This window comes from Xiphophorus maculatus, chromosome 15, assembly GCF_002775205.1.
Source record: "Xiphophorus maculatus strain JP 163 A chromosome 15, X_maculatus-5.0-male, whole genome shotgun sequence".
Lineage (NCBI taxonomy): Eukaryota > Metazoa > Chordata > Actinopteri > Cyprinodontiformes > Poeciliidae > Xiphophorus > Xiphophorus maculatus.
In genome coordinates, this window is record NC_036457.1 from 6,356,451 (window position 1) to 6,380,380 (window position 23,930).

Genomic DNA, 23,930 nt, shown 5'->3' on the forward strand with positions numbered 1-23,930 from the left:
AAATAATGATGAGTAAATAGATTGTTACTGGTTTTAGCTGCATATTTTTAGCATAAAATTTTGTTTATGTAGATTATGTTCTTTGAAAAAGAAATGGAAAAAAATGTTCAAATATGGATGATCAAAATAGTTTCAAGTATGAGTAAAATATGTGATGAAACTCAAGTGCACTGCTTGGTTTCATGATGAGGTTCAGACAGCCGAGCAATGTTAAAAAACAAACAGATTAATAAGAAGACAAGTGACAAATGAGTGACAAGTTGTCAAACTCATGTCTCTTAAGAAAGATGATAACACAAATTACCTAACATCTCATTAAAGGTTATGAATTTGGTGCGCATTAATAGAGAAAAAGGCAAACACAAAAAGCTAGCTTGTTTCTGTAAGGCATAATGTGATGCCTGGGATCAAAACTGTCATCTGTCTGACAAATCTTTAGACAATCCGCACATGCCTTGATTTTATCCAAGATTGACGGTTGTCACAGTAAGAAAGATGATTCATAAAACGCTCTGCATGTTTTATCCTTGTACATAGTTGTGAATATCTACATATAGTCTGAGAATTAAGGTTTCAAGATGAGCAAGAGTAAATATTAACCAAAGGAAATGGGGAGAATAGTGAAATCTTCTATCTATTGCCAGGGACACTAATAATTTTAATGAAAGTGGAAAATCCATTAAACAGCCCATACCCCATCTTCTATTTCTATAAATTAAAGCCAAGCAGAATACAGCAGTATGACATCATTCAAGAAAAGTAACAGAATGATTACATAAACTGAAACGGAGGTGACCAAAACAGGCAGGAATTCATGAGCTTTACCTTGCAGCTACATTTTCCTGTTCGGTCTGCACAGGCACACACTCCTCTCTCCAGGTCACAGGTCTGGCTGTCCGATCCTGCGACGCTGCACTCACACTGGATGCACTGAGAGAAATTTGAATACAAACAGTCAGGGGGCTCTGATGACAGAACAAGCTTAGCAGTGAGATAATTAGGTATCATGATAACTTTCTGATTCACTTGATTATACTTTATGTTGACAGAAATGTTCTTTATTAATTTGTGCCGCTTTGAGGTGCTCCAAAAATGTGACTTATCCACTCGGTTTATAAGAAATGATGCTTACTTTTTAATGCTCCCCTAATTTTAATAGTTAAATGTGTTGCTAAATCAGTGTGAAATCCCTGCAAATATTCCACAATAGGGTTAAGTTTCCAAAAATCAAAATCAAAGTGCATGTTTTTCTTGAAAACACCAGTACATTAAACAGGTTTGACCTCTTACCTCAGGGAAGTCTCTGTACCCGATTTGACATTCATCGCATTTCTCTCCTCTGAAGGAATCGCGACAGAAGCAGCAGCCTGTGTTGGCGTTGCACTGCTGGCTCAGCGAGCCGATCACATTGCAGCCACACTCCTTATTTCAAACACATGCAAACATTTTATACGATAAAAATGACCAAATATCTCAATAAGTGAAATTAAATTTAAGTCTCAAGAAATTTGTGGTAAAGATCCACTCAAAAATGAAAATAAATAAACTTGTATAAAATATAATAATACATTTACTGTAAATAGACTTGAAAGATTATTTAAACATTATTTCTTTATTTTATGAAGATGAAAAAGTTTATTAAAAAAACTGTCATTGAAGAATCTTGGATGTGCACAAAGCAGATAAAATGTAGAACTTTAAGACATTTACTTTTCCATTATGATTTTCTGTATTTTGTAGAAATTTCAGTACAGTCTCCAGCTTTGAAGATGCATATTTCTTTGTTTGACATTGCTTTGATGATCTGTCATTTGTTGAGTCATTCCAAACCCCATATAAAACCCTGAAGGATTTCTTTGAAATAATTTGCTGCTAAGGACCACAGTGCTTTTATCGCCAGGCCTCTAATATCTATGAGTCTTTTGCTACAATTAAAGGTTTGCTTTTCTAGTCGCTTTAAGCCATGCAATCTTTTGGAGAGAAAATGACTCTTTAAATGTATACAAAAAGTTGTACCAAGAAAACAACTTAAGGATCTAAAGAAAGGCGGTTTGTAAAGGCAAAAAAGAGAGAAAAACAGTAAAGAGAAAAATCTGTGATATTTCCTATCAGTGGCAAGAAATAAAGAGCTTAAAATATAATTATTACATTTTTTATGAACTTTGTATTTCTAATTTGTTCTTTTAAGAAAGATTCAAATTAGGCAGATTTTGTCAATTTGCATTAAAGGCAGGTTATTCACACTCAAAACAAGGGCCAGTCCTGGGCAGGAAATGTATTAAGAGTCAGATTCAGTTTCATACAATACGATGAGGTCAACAAGATTAGAATAGTGGGTCAGTAATTACCATGAGATAGTTGTTTTCCTGTACTAAATAGATACATCACTGACACATGACATACAATCCATAAGACAACATAATTGGTCTGTTACTCCATTGATGCACTTCATTATCAATTAAGACAATGTTCTGAACAATATGCACCCAGAGAGCCATGCGCCGTGTAAATCCCTGTGCAAGAACAGATAAGTCGGCCAGAGTCGCTTATCTGCTGAAGGCCCCTTCCTGTCAGCTCTGATCCAGTTGGGTGTATTTTTTTTAAATACTTGGTCACAGTTGATTTCTCACATATTTTTGTTCCCTTTTCACTTAGAAAAGTATTCATATCCCTCTTACTGGGATAAAGATGTTTGCATTTGCACAATTTCTTTTTATATATCCTATACAGTTTCATCCAACACATTCTTTCACCCAAAGTTATTCTTTTGAACAATAAAACTGTCTTACCTTACATCCAGTTGTGATATCGTGGCCCCAGTGGTTGGGCGCACAACGGTCACACCTCTCACCAATTGTGTTGGGAGGACAGATACACTGTCCAGTATTCGCATCACAGTTGTTTCCCACATGACTGCACTGGCAAGCTGTGAGAGGGAAGGACAACAACAGACGTATCAGTGAGGATTTGAAAAGAAGAATGTAGGGGACTCTGGAGAAGTCACAATTTTTATTTTTTATGTCAGGGTTCCAGTTTATTCATGTGAAAAGTTTATTGTATTGCTTTAATCAAATTCAACAATATTGCAGTTTATCTTTCAAGATCAGTGAAGCTGCCATTCACACACTGATTGGGTAAGTGGAAACAGCTGTCCTAATTAACAATAAGAAACAGGTGTGATGATTTGCAAGCTGGGAAGCTACATGAATGAAAATTTAACTGGAAAAACAAAAATGTCAAAGCTGAAAGAACTGATAAATGGACATTTATATGGACTGCAAAAATAACATTTATCACCTATTCTATCTTTACTGCCAATGTGCCTGGTCTACCTACATTTTAGCATTTTTTTAATTTTACAGTCTTACTGTTTTGCTCTAAAAACAACACCAAGCAAAAAAAAAACAATCATCTTTGATATAAGGCAGTGGTTTACCTTCATGAAGTGTTTACACAAAATCTGACTGCTCTTTTGTTTGAGCTTTTTGTAGCAGCTCATGAAGCGCTCTTCATTTCACCCTAAGACTGGTAATGTTTGGATTAAATTGAATGTAATTTTGCCTTTTATTAAACTAACAGAACAACACCACTGTATTAGTTTTACTCAGGACTGACTTTCTCCATGAATCCCAACAATACTTGATGGCCAGCAATTTCTAACACTGATGTACATTTTATTGTTATTTTTTTCTTTTCACAACTGTGAAAGACTACATACTGTAATGACAGCCATGTTTAATCACCTGAACCAGACTTCTAAATGATACTCTGTGCAAACCAAATTTTGCAAACTTGAATATTTTGGGAACAAATTGGTCAGAAACACGTGTGCGCTTCTATTACCGCAGCATTAGTGATGCAATAATGCATAGCAACAGTTACAAATCTGTAATTTTTTAATTAAAATCTCCTTTTTTACTCCATTCTATTTTTATAGATTATACTCCAAAAAATTTCTGCCATTTTTACTACAAGGGACGAATTTTATCTTCACGTAAAATACAATTTTAAGGTTTGGTGACGATGACAATAGACATGTCCAACACAACAATAGTATTTCTAAGGTAGATGGTGGATTGGGAGGATGATTTTAGTTTATCTTGCTTTGTAGAGGCTTTCTATAAATGAAAGCCTTGCATAGTCAAAATTCGGATTTAAGATAACTTCTACAAACTTTAAAGCAATATTGAAAGAATATCATCAGAAAAAACACAACAACAAATATTTTTACTTTTGTTTTGGAAGATTACTCAAGTTTTCATCTTACGTGTGCAGCCACCCTCCTGGAAGTTGAAGAATCCTCTTGAGCATCGGTCACATTTAGGCCCAGTGACTCCAGGCTGACAGCGACACTGACCCTTTTCGTCACAGTCAAATGACTTTGAGCCGTATGAGTTGCAGTGACACGGGATACACACCCCGCCTGTCGTAACGCCGTGAGTTTGAGGCTGAAAAAAAAAAAAAAAACAGCGCAGGTGGTTGAAAGCAAAACAGACAAAACGTAGCAACGAAAATTCTTTCAGAGAAGTAAGCAAGTTCACTTGATATGGAAGACTTTTTTAGATACACATGTATAAAGAATAAGTTAAAAAAGCTAAAATATGTTAATTTGGCACTCTTAATATGTGCTTTCTTGTCTTCAATCTCCATGGCTTTAGCAATTAAAACAACAAAGCAAACCGCTGGTTAAGATTGTTCAAGAAACAGAAATACTAACACCACATGGCACACAGAAAGATGCTGTTTAAGCTATTAGAAATCAGAAAGCATTCATTATCATCAAGTCACACGTTTATTAAAAATAATGCTTTTACCACGAGATCAATCCACATATTTCAACAGCTTATTTTTCCACACAAGTTAAAAAGCGAAACACCCATGCTGCTTCAAACACAACCACTGCCATCCACATTCAGGGTGTGTTACCCCTGTCTGAGGTCTGTACGCTCCCCTGGGACAACCCCCTGTTGTGCGGGAGGTTCCCCCCCACCTCTGCTGCACAGCTTCCAGAGGAACACGCTCTACAGGGCGCCGTGTCTCCCGCCTTTCGTAACCTAGGCGACGAAGGTCACAGCGTCGGCCCATGAAGCCGGGGCGGCAGATGCAGCGGCCCTCAGTGTCGCAGCGCTGAGAGATGGAGCCATAAGGACTGCAGCGACAGGGCATACACTCCTGCAGCTCAGCATCCCACCAGCAGTTAGGCTGGACCAATCAAAATCCAGTTTGACGGATGGAATGTGGGCAAAGGGTTGATGACAATAAGCAAGGAGCAAATTAAAATCAAGAGAATTAAGTGAGGATTGGCTAAAGAGAATTAAATAGTAAAAGCAGCACAATTTCCACAGCACCTATCAGAAACAACAGAAATTACAGCACAAATATCAACAAAGGTTTGTAGATATTCTGTTAAAGTAAGAAGTTGGTGATGGTAAAACTCTGTGGACACAACAGCAAAACTATTACAAACATCTGTTTCTGTGACTAAATATCCAGTGCTATATTAGTAATGCTATCCACACTAATTGTGGAAATTGCTAACATAGAATGCTATAGAACTGTCAACCTTATTATTACTTTTGAAAATAGTGAAAACTTGTTTTACAGAAATTCCTCTCACACAGAGACTTGTGACCTCTGCTCTGGTTTAAATAATTAATGGTTGTTCAAAGGAGGAATGCTAGAAAAATATTTTGAATGCTGTTCCTTTATGTTAAGTTTATGGGCCTTAATTAAAATTGGTATCCAAAACTATGATCAGTGCCTCTCTTTCCCAACTCATTGGTCAAAAAAATATAAGGAATACAAAAGCTTACCATGCACTTATCGCACTGCCGTCCAATCACATTTTCTCGGCACTGGCACTGACCATTCTCCTTGTTACAAACTTCTGATACTGAACCATTGGTGTGGCATTGACAGGCTGCAAATGAAAGAAAAAAATATATGAATATTTAACAGCAACATAAGTTCTGGGTTGATTCCTCTCACAGGATCAAGACTTCCACATTCTTCATTCGAAGTGCTGAAATCGGCTCTTATTAACGTAGATGAGTTTTGAAAATTGCATCATTTTGTTCGTAGAGAGGCATTCGACACAAGGCCTGATGGAAATTGCACCAGCTTTTTCCATGGAGGAGGTTGTCTGCAGAAAAGTATGGTACTCTCTCTGTCTCCGTTAAAGCAAAACAGAGGACGCTTTGGAGAAGTATGTGGGAGCCTTTGGCTTGGATTTTTCCCAGTGCAGACAAAGTGTAAGCATAGTGTTACATAAGGTTTAGTGACATTATTGGTACTGTAACATTTGAGTAACGCTGGAGTAGATTCAGTAGAGGTGGCACATCCAGTACACACTGGTTTTACCTCTAGCAATGAGAATAATATTGATGTTAATATTTGCCTCAATATAATCAATTTTGTACAGAATCCATGAATCTTTAGTTCTAATTCCAAAATCCCTTAAAAACTGTTTTTACTAAAACATTTTTTGACCGTTTTGGGAGTAAATAGCCTAAATATTACATGCATTTACTAATACACATGCAGCAAATATTTTTCTATTCTGTTGCTTTCCCACTGTATTTTATTATGACTTCTTGGGTGAAGAATTAAAAATAACAGGCTTGAAATCAAATAATAGGCAGAATAAGGCTAAAAAAGTAAGACTTATTTGTGGAGAAAGATGTAGAATGTAAGGCAGGTTCACAACAAGCACCTATCTTTGTTAACCTGCCAGATGGTTTATTACTAAACAACAGAACAAATGTTTTCCAAGCTGAAAAAAATCTTGAGAGCAAACACTGAAAATAAATGTATAACACAAGAGAAAGTCACATTTTATCCCATAACAAGGCTTACAACATAGCGACTCACAACAGAGTCCAGATGGTGCTTAAAAGGTGGCGCTAGGGGAGTGTAAGATACACAGACAAGCATCTACCTGCACTTTCTACTGCATATGTTTGTGTTTATGTGTACACGTGTGTACCTATTCAGTAATAATGAATAGGTACACATGCGGGGGAGGGCATGCGTGCCCTTCCGAAGACTGTATTTGTGTTTCTGGGTATCGTATGTATTTGTGCAGACATCTGTGGTGAGCTAACGCTTTTCTTTCCAAACGCAAAATCACATTTGTCCTTCTGCCTGCTCTTCATTTAAGATGAAGCAACAGCAGGAGGCAAAACAGACTAGTACCCATGTGTGTCCTTGCTGTGTGATATGGTGTGTGGCACTAATTTTATTACAAAGTGTATACATAGTGTTCTTTTGTGTTTTGTGTGTGTACTCATCTATGGTTTTAATGGCTTTTGCAGCAGATGGGAGCTGTGATGTTGGAGCTTTTAATTGTGTATCTGAGGGGTTGATTGGCGTATGTAGGTGTGATTTTTCATCAGCTGGGATTTAAGCTCAAAGTTTGAAAAAACAAAAAGTCATGCAGAGTATCATAATTAGACTTTATGAGGAAGACTGTGTGGGAATGTGTCGTGGTATTTTAAAACTTGTACAAATTAAGTAGGCGACAATGGAAGTGAATTTTATGCAGCACTGTTCCAGAGACATGAGAGTCCTCTAATAGCTGCAAGCAACTAAATGTTATGTTTAGTGCTGTCACTCTTTACCAGGTCTTTAGTTCTCCCTTGACACAAGATAAAAACTAAAGTTCCTTCTCCATTGTAATGTCTCAGCTCTAGTGGTCAATGTCTAGTTTGGTTCTAGCCAAGTCGTGTGTGTTTCCATTAGCAGTGTGTTCCTCACTATTGTCCATGTGAATATGGGCAGGTCATTTGCAGTGACACTCAGGAATACAGAACCACAAAGTTGTGGTTTTGATGGACTCAAACTCAGTACTTTATTTTTTCTTAAAGATAAATAGACAAAAATGTCAAGTAGCTAAGGTTAAACCATAAAATGATGTTAAATCTCTTCTTTCCCCTTGGCTGACTCAAATAAAACCCAGAAATTTCATTTTGTCTTATAGAAATCATTGCTGGCCCACATCTTTAAATGGAGACAAATCTGACCAGAACAGACTTTGTTAAAACCGGTCAAGCCCATGGAGAATGGGCTTTACTTCTCTCTCCATGGCCTACAAAACCATTTTCAGTCTGGATACAATCAGGCCTCTTCTCCACTCTTACACTGTATCCACACTATTTTCTTTATAGCCGTGAATTCTGGGGTTTTGAAAAATTTGTTGAGGTGGCCTCAATGTGAGGAAATGAAGATGATTTTGTGGAACAACTAGTCCTGTCATACTGCATCTTTAAAGTGAGCTTTTGATGTGTGTGAATGACGGGTACTGGAACAATGTGGAACTGACACTGTTCTGCTGCATCATGAGAAGGTACATAACTTCTGATGGGACGTCATCTTGATGTAAATATTTGCTTCTGTATTCATTAGTTGGCTCTGCTTGTCTCTTCAAGTGGTCTTATAATTATTAGTTGAATTAATCAGAGAGCACAAACTGTAAATTTCATCTGGCATGCCATAACAGAGAATTTTAATTAGTATAAGGTAGTTAGAGATTAAGTAATATTAATGTTGAGAGTTGCATTAGTTCTTTAGATGTGGTGAAGATATGCAGGACACATGGTGTGTGCAAACTGTGGTGGAAGTTTTGACACGTTATAGATATATTGGAATAATGCTGATCATTTGTGTATGCTACACTGTCAACTGGACAGAAGACATTCTTATTCCAATGTACTTTTTAATTTAAAAAAATAATATTATTGTATTGGTTTTCATTATTATTATTTATTTATTTATTTATTACATCCAGTGTTGAATTAATTAACAAAAATATGTTCTCAAACAAATTGAGTTTTAGATAAGTCATTGCATTATCTAAGCTATTGTATTTTTCCAAGTGTCTACAGCATTCCTGCATGTACATTTACATGATGTAATACATCTTCATGTTATTTAAACCACCTCTAAATATAAAACCATACAGATACATTTACTTTACTGGAACTACCCTCTTTATATTTACTGCCTAGATTCCTTTCATATGCACTTATTTGAAAATTCCCTTTTTATAGTCTTCAACTTAGCATAGTAGTATAGTTAAAAATGTTTACCTTGTGAATTATCTGATAAATAACTTTGTGAAGGGCATGTGTAATTTAACTATATTCTGTATAGTATTACACAAGTGTTCCATACTAACATAGTTATAAATGCTGTATTTCTGTATCTAAAATCTTTGACCTTTGCATGTGAATTGCTATCTATATTATATTTTGACTGGTAAACACAACTTGTATCTCGGTTCAGGTTGACATTCGTATTATTGAGCGTAATATTTTCTATCTGAATGTCAAAGTCTTCATTTGACAGTCAGAAAGTAAGAAAAAAAATAGTTTTCCTATTTTTTCAGCTTAAATGCTGAAACCATTTCCAAAACTTTTAGTTGCATAGGGACCATTTGTGCATTATTGAGTTACAACAGATCCACTTACTTCTAGTGAATAGGGAACAATCCACCACAATTTTCAAATGATTTTTTTCTTGTGTGAAAAATACTTGAAGATCTTAATTTCTTTGAATTTACTCACCAGACAAATTGCTTGGCAGTCAGATTTACTCCAAAATATCAAACATTTTTCTTTTACTTTTTCAAAGGGATTTATACTGAATCATTATCTGCCCAATTTGGAGTAAGCAAAAATGGCCAACGGCGACAGCTCTGATGTACAAAGAATGAAAAGCATGAAAAGGATTTTCTCATTCTAATAGCACACAAATGGACTCAGCCTGAACTCTTCTGCTTCACTCAATAAAATTCATTAAGACTCGGAGTGATGGGTAGAGAGAAGCAGGCTGAGAGAGAGTTGTTGTCTTTTAATAATTCTTGGTGGTCTTCTGTCATTCGTACAGGATCAATAACCCTCCGTCTCAAAGACGCAAGCAGCTGATCAGTACTGCAGGAGAGCGATAGATCAGGCTGATTAATCAATACCCATTTAGGTGGGTGGAGAGGGGAAACAACTACAGAACAATGAACTATCAAATGCACATTAATACCCTTTGTCAGGCTGTCTAGCTGCTTTTGTGCAGCCTTGACATACTTTTCTGTCTGTTTATCACTCTGTCTGTTTCTCAGTGAAAGCTTTCTGTCTTGCTACCTGTGTTTCTGGTTTTGTCAACAAAGCAGCTTTAATAAAGAGCTTCAAAAAGAAGTGCCATCTGAACATTTGTTTTTTTCTGCCTCCTCTCTCTGCCTTGCTGTCCCTCCTCCCTTTTAATCTTTTTTTCTCTCAGGTATAGTTTCTTATTCTCACTTTTAAGCACAGCTGGCAGTCGGTGGGCCGCACCAACATCACACCTCCTACTGGCACAGCTGCTACTTGACACACACTCACAGCCACACTCCAGATGGTGTACTATCGACTCGATGTTTTAGTGAGACTATTAAAGGTATCATTTAAATAATTTGAGCTAAGTTTCTTAAGGACAAAGTGCTCTTCAGTGCAACACCCCTACTGAGATACAAAAGCTACACTGCTGGCACGCTTTGCAAAAACACAAAAAGGAAAAAAATCTGATGCTAATTATATTTTCTGTCTCTAACAACATGTGAGTATCTTCCTGATTGCAGATTCTTTAAAAAGCATCTTAAAACTGGTTTAAAGTCTCAAGACAAACTGCTCAGTCAGTATATTTACATTACATGACATCAGTGTCAATGTGTTGGGGTTTGATCTCTGAGAATGAGAATTAGTGATTACTGTGCAGTCACTTTTTCCATTTGACACGACTAAAAGGAAACAAAAAATATAACAGACTTTTTTTGCAGAGAAATGTGATACAAATCCAATTAACTTCTCATTTTAATTTTATAATAAATACTTAATATGCACATAAACATAAAATTTATTGTTTTAATTATTCAGTAAGAACAGGACATTCCCACTGTGAAAGAAAATATCTTCTCCAATTATGAGACAGTTGAAGGGTAATGTGAGCGACCTCTGCCTGTTTTGATAAAAATGTTCATCTTCGAATGTATTTTTGACCTTCTTCTAAATTGTTCGAGTCATTTTTATTTCGACCATGCCATGTCTTCAGCCATACCTTGGCTTGGCGAGAAACGCGTCTCATGTACAACGTGTGGAAATATAGCACATTTTGTGAAATGTATAGACTGACGCTGTCTATAAAGTATGAGTGTCACTTGTGATGCACTCCTGTTTAATTGCCTTTTGCAATCGATTGTTTTCCCTGAACATTTGAAAATTCAAAGTACAGTGAGTGACTCCAAGTGGTCAAATAAATATTATTTGGATTAATCAGTAAGTAACTTGGGCTCCTTTCAATTGATACAGCCCCAAAGAACTAACCATGCTGTGATTTGTTAATCATCAGCTCAGACAGAGTGTCTGCATAGAGTAGTGTGAGATTAAGCCTGTTAGTGGGTCATTCCTGCAACTTTTGAGTAGCAATTGCATATATTCCCAAGTAGCAGTGCATATGTGCAGAATATTTACATAAAATAAATAGTAATGAGATAATTTTATGAGTTACCACACTTTTGCATAAAACCATGTTATGCCTTCTTGTTTCCCATGTCCAACAATCAATGCAACTGGGGAATACAGGCAAAATATTTCATTGTGCAATATAAATAAGCCAATTGTGATGTCCTACATTAACAGATGCCTGTAAATGAGATTCAGTCCATGTTTAGATTGAAGGAATGTGTTGTTACTACAACCAAAACATCTTTCACTGTAGATTTGTAAGTGGCAAGCACTAAAATATTTCCCACATTGGGAAGTTGTGTTAAAAGCTTTTACAGAACCCATATGAGTTCAGGGCTAAGCTAACACTATGATCAGGTTTCTAACCTTCTTTTGTGTTCTTGGCCCAGATAAATCAAAATATGATGGAATAGTACCTAAATTATATATTTGAAACGTAATTCCCGGATAGAACTGTTAGGTGTAAGAATACTTACGTTGGCAGCTTTTTAATGTCATGGCATCCCCATAGTAGCCTTCAGCGCAGCTGTCACAAGTCACACCATTGTAACCTTGACGACACCTCAAACACTGGCCTGTGATTGCATCGCAGCTATTGGGTATGGAGAGGTCCAGATTGCCATTGCAAATGCAGGGTTGGCAGGATCCTCCGGGTACAGCAGGCTGGCCGTAGTACCCACTGGAACAGCTAGGTGGCAGAAGAAATGAAGCGAATGAGGTTTAGTACAATCAGCTATAAAACATCAATAAACTTCAATGGCAGAATAGGTTTGGCTATTTCTGATTAGATATAGTGAGTGATGCTGCAATTAGAGTAGCAAACAAGCTAATAAATACTGTCTTCACTGCTTTGACTCTGTTTTTACCAAAGTAGAAATTTGGACTTGTAACATGTAGAATTTCAAATATTTTTTGTGGAAATTTTCAAATCAGTCCTCCCAGAAAAATATTGAGAAAATATGCATACAAGACGATGTACATGTGTTGTCTCATCATCCAGAACGTCTACTGTAAGAACACATAGTTGCATGCTGTGAGAATTTGACGCAAATATTCCTTTTGGATCCCTGTTAGTTGTCTCAATTTTGAAGGTTAAAGTAAAAAAAAAAAAAAACAACAAACAAACAGGATGACCTCAAAGATGAGGTGAGATGAATCCCACCATCTCTGACATAAATGCCTAATATGGCTGCTTTGCATTGGTTATCAGCTAGTGAAGCAGTTTCGATGCCGTGAAAGGATAAGGTAAAAATGATAATATTCAAATACAGTTCAAATGATGGTTTCTATTGTTCTCGTTATTTTGGCTGCCAGACACAGCAAATATATCTAAGAGAACATCTTTCAAATTCAAATTGAAAAAAACAACAACAAAACAAAACAAAAAAAAAACCTGTACATTTCCTTTTCTTTAAGCACACTCTTATGCCAACAGGAGAGAAGTGATGTGATGTAATAAGTGAGAGCAATTTAAAATATCTCAAGACGTAATCGTCGGTTCGGCTTGTTGCTTCTAAGTTGTGGCAATCAGGTAGTTTCCTGTTATTTTCTCTTTTTTTCCATTGAAAGAACCAGTACTGCTATATTCCCTGAAAGCACAAGTTTTCTCCACTTTTATGTAGCAGTTACATTTGAAAATATAGTTTTTCTAAGCTTTCAAGTCTGCAATGAAATTGACTACCACTCTTATGAATCTAACAACATAATATTACTTGTAGATTTCAGCTTGAAAAGTTAGTATACAACATCAAAATTATTGTTTACTTTGCTATGTTAGTGCGACAAACATCCATGTCTCAAAAAAAGACTTCTTATTCAAGTATCATTAGAAAGGAATCACAAACCAGCATCAATGAAGTTCAGCTTGACCACAGTAAAAAGCCTCATTGAAGTGTTTGTTTTTTATCAGTGGCATTAAATGGCGTCTGATTTTCGGACTCATTCCACACTATAAATGAGTGATTTGAAGCTGGGAGGAGAGTGTGCTCCTTGAGCTCTGAAGCTGTGTTTCCTAACCAGTGAAAAAGTGAAATCCTCCCTCCAGGCTCAGAGTCAGCTTTTGTCTTGTTGTTTTTTTGTTCAGGAGTGAGTGGAGAGTGGAGGTTGAAAGGACCTCATCTCTAGTAATGTGGCCATTGTTGCAGTTTGACAAAAATCCAAGCTCTGGTTATTTGGCTCAAATTTTTGTCTTTGTCTCAAGACCAAAAGAAAGGTTGGGTTGATAATGGAGATAACGGAAAGCTCAGAGTAGAGTGTCCTGTGTTTTTTCATAAGGGAACCAGTTTAAGAGTGGTTTGGATATCAAAAATGTCTGTTTTTTTTCTCCTAGCTCCTATACTCTGTGGATTAATAGAAGGTAATATAGATTAATTCTCATATTTAGCAGGGATTATTCATGTTTTTCATCCTTACTATTTCAAAACAGCCTGCAGTGAGATTTTGAGTCCTTTATGGCTCTTAAACTGGTTAGAAATGCAATGGCAAAAACCCAGAAAACAATATGAGTTCATAATACTTTAGAGGTACTTTGGTTTGCGCTCATCATTTCTTTCCCTTTGTAAATCTTAGAAGTGCAAAGCAACTTCCAGACGACTCCATCATGTGCAACTCTGTATTATACTCCAAGGTCAGAGAATTTGTGACACAAGGAATGTCACCTGAAAAAAAAAACCAACTATTTGGCCAGAAACACAACAGTCAATTTATTTACAGCAAAAGGTCAAATCAACTATGGATCTTGTCTTGATTTGTATTAAGACATTTCACATTTTCTAGTGTATGGTCATTTGTGAAGAGTAGAATTATCCTTCTGTCAAAGTTGATACATCTGAAAATCTCACTAAAGAACAAAAATGCTTAAAAAAACTCCAAACAAAATAATATGTATGTCATTTAATTTTGTTTCTAAACAGAAACAGTATAATACTTCAATGGTGTCCAAAGTCAGTCCTCAATATAAAAAAAATAATGAGTCAATAGCAGATAACTGTATAATATAATGAACCGCAGAGGAGCTAATTCAGCCATTTGAATCTACTTTGTTAGAGCAGAGACACATCTAAAACAAGAAAGACACCTAAGACACTCAAGTGTAAAATTAGAATCTGATTCTGTAAGATTATTTTTGTTTTTGTAAAATAAATCTTTTTGGCATCATCTGCCAAAGAAAGAAAATAAAAAAAATATATATCACAAGTAAAATGTTAGGACTTTTGATCTAAAGGGGAAAAAAGAAAAGGTGTTTATTGTCAAACCGGAACAAGATTTTATGTTTTGCTTTTCAGGTTCTTCATATGAATAATAATCAGAGGATCTTCAGAGGTGGGAAAACGTATTAACCTGAGAGTGCACCACAGGGACAAGAGCCACTAAAACCAAATAAAGAGCCTGTGCTGAAATAAAGCTCTACATGTTGAAAAGGGGAATCAAGATGAAAGAAGAAGAAGAAGGATAGAGAAAGGCAGTAAAGTGAGAGCGAGAGGAAAGCAAGTGAGAAGGAGAGGGGGGAAAGGTCTTGAAAAGAGAATTGAATTCAGAGAAGAGGGAAGAGAAAGAACAGAGAGAGGGAAGGAGTCAAGAGGAGCAAACCGTTATTACCACTGACCCTCCTTGGTACTCAATAGAGCTGGTTTATTAGTTTGTGTGTGTGTGTGTGTTCACATGTTGCCAGATTGTGTCTACATGAGAGTATTTAGTGTGTGCCATGTCAGAAGTACATCTTCCCAATCAAGTGGCAAACTCGACTGGAATCAATCTAATTTTTCAAGGAGGATGGACCGTGAGGCAAAGTGCATGTGTTTGTTTGGAGTCTTTTTTGTGATATGAATTCCCACATTTTGCTCTCTGTTCTTTTCAATTGAATCAGATCACATTGATTAAGTGGGTATCCATGTCTAGCTGCAATCTGTAGTGAAGGTACAGAGAAAATTAAACACCTGTTTATGTCCATCAGAGTAGCAAATAAAAATTAAAAAGGGCAGTACAAGCATGAAAGTAGAAAAATTAACAATTTAAGGCTATGTGAGGTCCAACATTTTAAATGGGTCATTTAACATTTAACCAAATAAGTTAAGTGGTCTATTTTTGACCATTTTAGGGACGTTTTACTTTATAAAATGCCTGCTTTTTGCCAACAAATTCGTTCATGTAGTTTTAGTCATCAAAATACATCAAAAACAATTATTTTTGCTGTGTATCAGTCATCAATTTCCCTGCACACTCACATGACTGTCATATAAGGAGGTTTTCAAAGGGCTATTGTTGGAACTAGAAATCCTTTTCTTTGGCAACAGGCAAAACTCTGGGCCCTAATTTTAGTAATCAGCTTCTTCGCTCAAGTACTGGAATAGCACTTTATGTTTATTGCAACTAAATTGCAACTATATTATTTCTAAAATTTTAACTATCGGAGCCAAACTGTCATTAACAGATCAAATTATTTTGGTCAGATCTTTAGGAATAACCCAGGAACCACCAACACTTTATGGACATCTTGTTTGTTTATAGTTGGAAGTTGACTGTTTAGTGAACCAAACACTTTATTCAATACCATACAGTATATAGATAATATTTGTGTTATTAAGAGGGGCAAAGGAGATGAATGTGTCCTTTCCAGTTATCACTCACATTTTTAAAAGCCGCTAGTTAAACAAATATAAGCTACAAATATAATCACAAAAATTAGCAAAAGTAGCTGTTTTATCAACAGCTACTTGGCACTAGGTCAGACTAAATTCATTTGTATTAATTGAAATACCTCATGAGCAGGAGCATTTAGATTCTTGCCAGACCCTGAAAAGCAGCTTATGACTCTTGGAGTGTTTTAGCATACAATGTGCTGGGCTTGCAGGGGCTTTTCAGCTATGTTTTAAATGGATGTTTATGGACAGAAAATTGAAAAGCAGAACCACTTAGCAGTGAGTGGATAGTCTATTAGCATGGGATGAATAGAGTGGCCATTTTGTTACAGCCCATAATACAGACAAATTGCCATATTACAATTAATTACCACAAACAATAACAAAAACAGCACAGATAATGAAGCAGAATAGCAGGTGGAAGGTATCAATAAGACTAGTAGAACAAAAACAACTGCTGATTACCTGCTTATACTGCTATTAGTTAGTAATATTCCATTTAACAGCTTCTATACAGAACATAAAAATTCATATAGACAAGCTTGGCATTGAAGAGGAATATATTAGATTGGCCTTATGTCAATGCTAGATCATATTGGCCGTATGCTGGATGGTAACGTTGTGGCAAAGTATAAAAATGGAGTGAGTCAGAGTGCCACTCAGCAACAAATGAGGTTTATAAAAAGACTAAAAGATGGACAGAGAAATTCTGCACTGGACAGCATGGCTAGGCGAAGCATGCAGACTATGTGGCACCAAATATAAACAGCCTGGATATTTGCAGCTGTAGTTTTACAGGAACACAGAGTTTCAGGCACAACATTCACAATGTTGGAGATTAAGTCAGGCAATAATCAGCAATAACAGCTAACAGTGATGCATTACATTTACCCAGCTTATGAAAATGTTTCATCTTCTTTGGTCAATATGGAAACAGGCACATTGAATAATAATTCCTTCTGAAAAACCTAAGAAATTTACACTTCAGTGATAAAAAACAGAAAAATCCTGACAGGTGAATGGGTATACAAGGATTACTAAGAAATCACAACTTTAGTTCTAGTAATAAACATAAGAATCTAATCTCCCTGTCTGATGGTAGGCAACATGGAGTGCATTCATTTGAATTAGGAAGGCTATAAAAGGGAAAGCAAAGACTGCAGACACTATATACAGCAAATGGGGTTATTTTAAATAGTGGGTAAGCTGCATGATGGTTTGCACAGGCAGGTTGAAGCAGACATTCAGTCACTGACCAACTGAAAATTATTAATTTAACGACTGTGTTATAGCAAAGGATCTAAGGATGACCTCCTGATGAATTCATATAAACTGTTATTACAGAATAAACATGTTCTCCGGAGTCTGATACCCGTCCAAATAACAGCTGTGTTTAATGCAAATTTTTAGAGCCTGTTGAGAATAAATAATTCCGTGTTTTCCTTCTATCTCTGCTGCTAGTTGCTAAGCTAAAGCTAAGCTAACATTTTTCAAGAGCAGGATGGAAGCAAAAAAATTTGAATTGTCAAATATAATTGTTAATTTCAGGTTTAACACTCAGTAATAAGAATGCTAGCTGCTAACAGCTGTTATATCCTGACATTCGATCCAGGACAGAGGTATGGAAAATCAAAATATGTTGGTTTTGAAGGGGGGTGGGGTCTCTGGATTATTTGACCCAGAACAAAATTATAATTTACCAAGGTTTTAGTTTGGGTCTGAGAGGTTGCTGGGGAGTTTTTTATTTTTAATTTTTAAAATCTTATCACAAGATTGTTTAAAACTAAGTAAACAGGTTTTTTTTTCTTTGTCCGATTTCCTCAGTTTGATACACAAAAAGCAAATGTTCTTCATTTCACTTAGCCTGGGTGGTGAAGAGACCGTTTACACTGACTCCATCATCACATGACAGTACTAATAAGAAAGATTTCTCATTAGTGTTGAGCTGCTTAAAAAGCCAGCAGCTAATGGTACAAACATGTCAGTCAACTAGAGTAATAAAATGTGCAATGGATAGACAGCTGGATGGACAATGAGACAAAGTCCTGAATACAGTTAATGAGCAGCATATTCCATTTTCGTTTTGTAACACCTCACTACCAGATTGAATTCCTGCCCAAATGGACCTTTCCTGAACTGAAAAGAGTAACAGCTTTCATTTTGCTGCACACCTTTGTGCAATTTTAATGAATTCAATTAGATCTTAAAAGTTAATGGGAACCTAATTGATCCAGATAACAGGTTGATGACAGTTAAGTTGCAAAAGAAGACATATTTTTTGTTTAGATTTAATAATTTAATGCTGGCATGTTTTGAGTGTAAAATGTGTTTACCTGTCGCATCTTGGCCCTGTATATCCAGGCTGACACTGATCACAGAGCAGCTCTCCTTTGTCACCAAGGTGGCATGTGGGGCTGAAGCTGTTGTGGTTTCCACGGTGGCGTGATCGTTGTTGAAGTTGTTGTTGAAGTCGAAAACGTTGTTCCAAAGTGGGGAGAGCCAGGTGGAAGAGGAGGAAGAGAAGACACAGGCGAGTTAAGGCCATTGCTTGTCACCTCACTGACACACCTGCGTCCCTGCTTTCACTTTGTAGTTCCTTTTGTTCTGCTCTCAGACATAACATACATTTATTCCTTACAAACTATATCTAAACACACCCATTTAAAAAACTGGCCTCTCTACAAACTATTGCCTAAACGAACTAAGAGACAAGGAACCAAAGTAACATGATAGTCGGTTGCCCCCTGTTCTGTCACCCTCCCACTTCCATAAACTAAAGATAGTTCAGCTGGCTTGGGTTCCAGGCTCCAGACTGACTCACTAGATGACGAACTGGCTCATTATGAGCTTTTCACTGAGTTCCAGATAAGCTCGCTTGGCAAATGCACCTGCGTAAACCATAACAAAATCCAAGTCTTTATATAAAATCTGATTCTTTATATAGATGACCAAGTTCACAAACTATATTTCTTACTATATCAGCTAGGTATACATTATAATTGTGCCTATTTTGTGTTAAATACCAGCATTTTTGAGGTAATAGTTAAAAGAAAAATACAAAAAGACTTGACAGGATTCTGTTATGTATCTATTAGCCTTAAATTACATTCAAGTATCAGCAACGTCTTGCAAAAGTTTTTATACCTCTTGGACCTTTTGCCATCTTTTTATGCTATGAAACACACTTCAATGCTTATTTGGATTCCATCTGGTAAACCAAGATAATGAGTTACATTACTAGGAATAGTAAGAGAAAAACACATGGCATCCTCATAGCATGATGCTGCCACCACCATAGTTTTCGAACTTTGACACTTAGTACCACAACTAGTGGTACTTGGATTCCCTTTGGCGGTCCTCAGAAAAAAATTGTGGTATCAACTATAAGTTCAATTCATATAAAGCTAGAAAGCTAGTGAACTGATTTAAGAAAGATCTCATGGCCCATTTTGAAACTATTTCAGACAAAATGTGAGAAATTGAAGGCAACTACTTTGTGTTGGATCTGTGAACTTAATATTAGTATTAGTATCGATTGGGACTAATACTAACAACTATAACAGTGTTGGGACAGTGACATTTATTAATGGCAAAAAATGTGTTCAACAATTTTAATGTCAACACCTAAAACACCTATTACATTGGAAGAAAAATTCAAGTTTATATAAAATTAACAAAACTTGAGGCCTAAAGTTATTTCTACTGATCACAGAACAGCAACACCAACATGGTATTATTTTTCATCTAAGCTCATAAAAGCTTAGATGAAGAACATTCAACTAGTTTTTGAGCAACTTGTGTCAGTGAACAGATGAGGCTGGATGGCTATTTTTAAGGAACTGGGAGGCATATCACCTCACACTAATGCAAGTGTTGGGGGAAGCATGGAAGGGGAACAGTCAGTTGTGTCTTTCTTTAGCTCGTAGCATCGTGGAAATGACACGTCATGGCTGCAAGAAAATTCTCAGCTGCTGCTAATAGTGTTTGTTTGTGGGGATGTGTGTGTCCATTTTGCTGAGAACTGAAAGAGACACTTGTTTCTTGTGTTTACTGTCATTCATTATTTTAAAGATTACATTTATTAAACAGTAAAGAAAGTTAATATTTTCTTTCATTGATAGGCTGTTTTGCCCGTAGCCACATTTAAAACCACAATTAATGTTGTTTTACTTGTATTGACTTTGTGTATGTCAGAAAGATTGATTTGGGTCAAATTTACATTGCACAACCTAAAATAGATTGTTTCTCTAATAATGTAACATCTGCAAACATGCAAATTATAGGAGTATAAATTAGAAAAGTTAACTGGAACACCCACCAAAGTTTAAATCTTCAATTTGGGAGGTAAACTCCAAATTCAAAATCCAACATTATGGCTTGAACAAAAGAAAATGGAAAAAGATAAAATAGGGACTTGTAGTCTAAAACAGAGCATCCCTCATCAAATGGCTGTATGATAATGTTTAAATTGACTGTGAAATGCAAACAAAAAGAAACTCCTATTTCCTAAGACAAAAAAATAATTTAATCTTCTTTTTTAGCTGGTACTCTGTAGTCTCTCAAATCTGGGAGTCATCTTGTCTTTTCACAATCACAGTAAAATACTTGTTCGTAACTGTTTTAATCATTTGAGAAACATTTCTATGTTGAGGCCATTTGTGAGTTATAGAAAGTTATCCCTTCTGTTCAGACTGTTGTAATAGTCGTTTTACCTGTTTGAATAAAACCTCCCCGGCTCTGTGAAGAATGCTGCAGTGTTGACAAAACCTAACAGAACAGCGCACAAAACTCCTCTTCTTGCTGCCCTGCACTGGCTTCCTGTGCATTTTGAGAATTACTTTTAAAGGGCATCTGTTATGGGTCCTCTATGGATAATAGAAAACATGTTTTTTAAAAGTTTTTGCACAAAGTTATTCTCAGATAATGAGATTTCACTTCTGCCCATTTTGAACTGCTTTCAGAATAAGCTGTTTTAGGGCCTCTTGTCACTTTAAATTCAAGTAAATCTTTGCTGGCCACGCCATCCAACTCTGCGTTTACACTCTCTCTATATATATTTCAAAATAGCAGTAAACAGATGCACAATTATACAACAGTGCATCTTTGACTATGAGTCAGGCCCAGCAACAGAAGAATTGGAGCCTCCTTCACAACCATCTAGGAGGTAGCAGCTGTTTCTGGATGATAAGTCAACAACAAAACACTTGTATCTTTGCATACGGCCATTGTACAGTGCATCCAGAGGTAAGACTAGCAGACCAAATGCACTGGAGTGCCGCTTGGGTTATTAGGTGAAAGGCTCAGCTAGGCTGGAGTTGCTAGGTAATGGAGCAGGCTCTATTAATTGTGATTTTATAATCAGGAAGTTTGTGAAACTGCTTGTTTTCCAAACACAGAAAAACACCAACTCATTTGATGCTCAGTGTGTTTCTTGTTTTAATGATTTTGCCTTTGTGAAGCACTTTGTGATGTATAGGTCTGTGAAAGGTGCTATATAAATAAGATTTTTGACTTAATTGGCCAACAGAACAGCATTTCAATAATTTGAAGCATCTGTCTGCTTCTTTTATAAGCCACAAGACCAAATACCTAACCTTATAAATGTCTCCAACACCTATGAATAACTGTTGAGGTCAAATTCTATTTTTATGAGGAATTTTCAAATTAAGTCTGAATTCATTCCTCTTAATTAACAAACAAAGTTGATGCTGGCATCCACAAAGATGCTTTAAGTACACAACCTTGTTCCAACCAGAGATTCATTTTTACCATGCAAGAAAATATGCTGGTTTTTGACGAGCGTGTAAATACACACATCTTTACATCTGTGTTCAAAGTTGTTAAATTAGACAGTTGCCAATATGATACAAGGTACTGTAATTTATGACAGCGGGAGGACAATGTGGCTGGCTTCTCACAAAAATATTACTAAAGTTTTTCTTTTGTTTTTAAAAGATTTGAATGCATTTTGCATTCATTTTGTGGATGCATTCTGATGATCCTAATGATGATGACATTTAGTCCCACAGCGACGGTGCTTCTCGTCATACGCTGCTCCACTCTTCCTGTGGTGATGATATTTTTACTATAATGTCACCACAATTATATTCCCTCCCAAGATGATGAAGTCTTTATGTCACGATTGGAGATTATGAAGAGAAATAGTTAAAAAACAGAGAAGCAGAGAAGAGACAGCACAGACAGGCTGGTCATATTATTAACCCCCCAGTTCTCCAGAACCTACTTGTTGCTGGGAAGATTAAGTGGGCAGGCACATGGCTGACAGTCTTGAGGTGTCCCATGGGTGGCATTGCCATAGTAACCAGGTAGGCAGGTGTCACAATGGTGGCCAGTAGTATGGTGGGTGCAGTCCTAAAAAAAAAAAGAAGACAAATTTTATATTTTTAGAAAGATCAAGTTTTAGAAATTGTCCATTTAATTAGCTTTTACACCAAAACAATAATGTATTAAAGCTTTACCAAAGTTTTGCTTTAAATCAAAATACTGAATCCATATGTGGAGGAATTCTTCATGTCAATCAGTTTTTATTATTTTATACTTGATATTCTTTCAAAGGAAGAAATATACCAACTTCCAAGTGAATATCACAAATCATCAAGTTGCTCATTTACTACAAATGAGATGCACAGTATGACTATGACTGGCCATGATTTGTCTATAAAATCCGAAAAACAAGCTGTACAGTTTACGTCTTTCCAGCAAAACATCACTGTAGACAGCCTCAACCTTGTTGCCTTAAGGCAGTTCCTCGCCCAATAGATAAATAATTGAAAAGTTTACTAGTTTCGAAGGAGGGATTTAAAAAAAACAGTTCAACAGTAGCTTAATTGATTTTTTTTCTTCCATATATTCTACCTTATCAAATATTTCCATTGCAGAAATCAGTTTTCCAGTTATAACAACTTTCACAGTTTCAGGGACTGTGTGTGTGGGAAAATGTTACCATGTCAACATGTTCCATTCATTTCTCATATTAAATGACCTTACACAGCTGAAACACACCCTGACACATTCACACTGTGTTAACCTATAAGTCTGTGGCATCAGTCAGTCATTCATTCAGCTGGAGCTACACATCACTGGTGTCAGTGGAGGTGTGCGTGGACGCATCTGGCTGCCTGTCTGTCACTGTGTGTACAGGTGGGACATGTGCACGTGTGATTGTAAGTGAGCGAATGTCAGACGGGGTGTGTGTGTGTGTGTGTGTCTGCGTGTAAAAGATGGCCTCACAGACCGACTATCTTTCTCTGAATGTACGTCTCCCTTTGACACATCCTCCTCATTTATAATGAACCATAACATCATAATGCAAACACACAAGTGCGTGTGTGTGGCCGTGTGTGGGGTTTTTGTTCTCTGTGTGTGTTCATCTGTGTGGGCTTTAGTGTGTGTGTATTAAGTGGAATGGGAACTGACAGAATCAGCCTAAGGCTGTGGGAAGAGTGGGGAGTGAATGTGTGGAAATCCACATGAGAGGGTAACATATACGTGTCTGTTGTACATATATTATGCATGAGTGTGTGTAAACAGTAGGAAAGTGCATACCCCTGCAGTTCCTCTAATGACAACTAGATGGCAGATCCATAAAAGCTCCAGTTATACTTTTCTTTAGGTTATGTACACTTTGCTTCAAATATTGAAATACAGCACATAGAATAAAATAGTAGCTGATGATGTTCAAAGTACCTGTCACTTCATGACAGACTTGGCTGAAAACTAATATTAATTAAAACAAATATTAGAAGAGTTGTAACTTAAACAGTGTTCCTTAAAAAAAGGCTAA

General features: G+C 36.4%; 1 protein-coding gene across 9 annotated transcripts in view; it reads right to left on the bottom strand.

Annotated features, from left to right (window-relative positions):
• lama2 (laminin subunit alpha 2) overlaps positions 1-23,930 on the bottom strand; it is a 156,758-nt gene that overhangs the window by 57,949 nt on the left and 74,879 nt on the right. For 5 of the 9 annotated variants that reach the window (XM_023347282.1, XM_023347284.1, XM_023347281.1 and 2 more), the window contains exons 19-27: positions 22,371-22,498; positions 18,460-18,546; positions 11,966-12,177; positions 5,814-5,920; positions 4,927-5,202; positions 4,268-4,448; positions 2,790-2,926; positions 1,291-1,422; positions 826-930 (exon numbers count right to left, since the gene is read on the bottom strand). In XM_023347282.1, coding sequence (XP_023203050.1) covers positions 826-930; positions 1,291-1,422; positions 2,790-2,926; positions 4,268-4,448; positions 4,927-5,202; positions 5,814-5,920; positions 11,966-12,177; positions 18,460-18,546; positions 22,371-22,498 — 1,365 coding nt within the window. The remainder of the gene's footprint in view (positions 1-825; positions 931-1,290; positions 1,423-2,789; positions 2,927-4,267; positions 4,449-4,926; positions 5,203-5,813; positions 5,921-11,965; positions 12,178-18,459; positions 18,547-22,370; positions 22,499-23,930) is intronic. The other 4 variants (XM_023347288.1, XM_023347287.1, XM_023347289.1 and 1 more) reach the window with 1 other exon arrangement.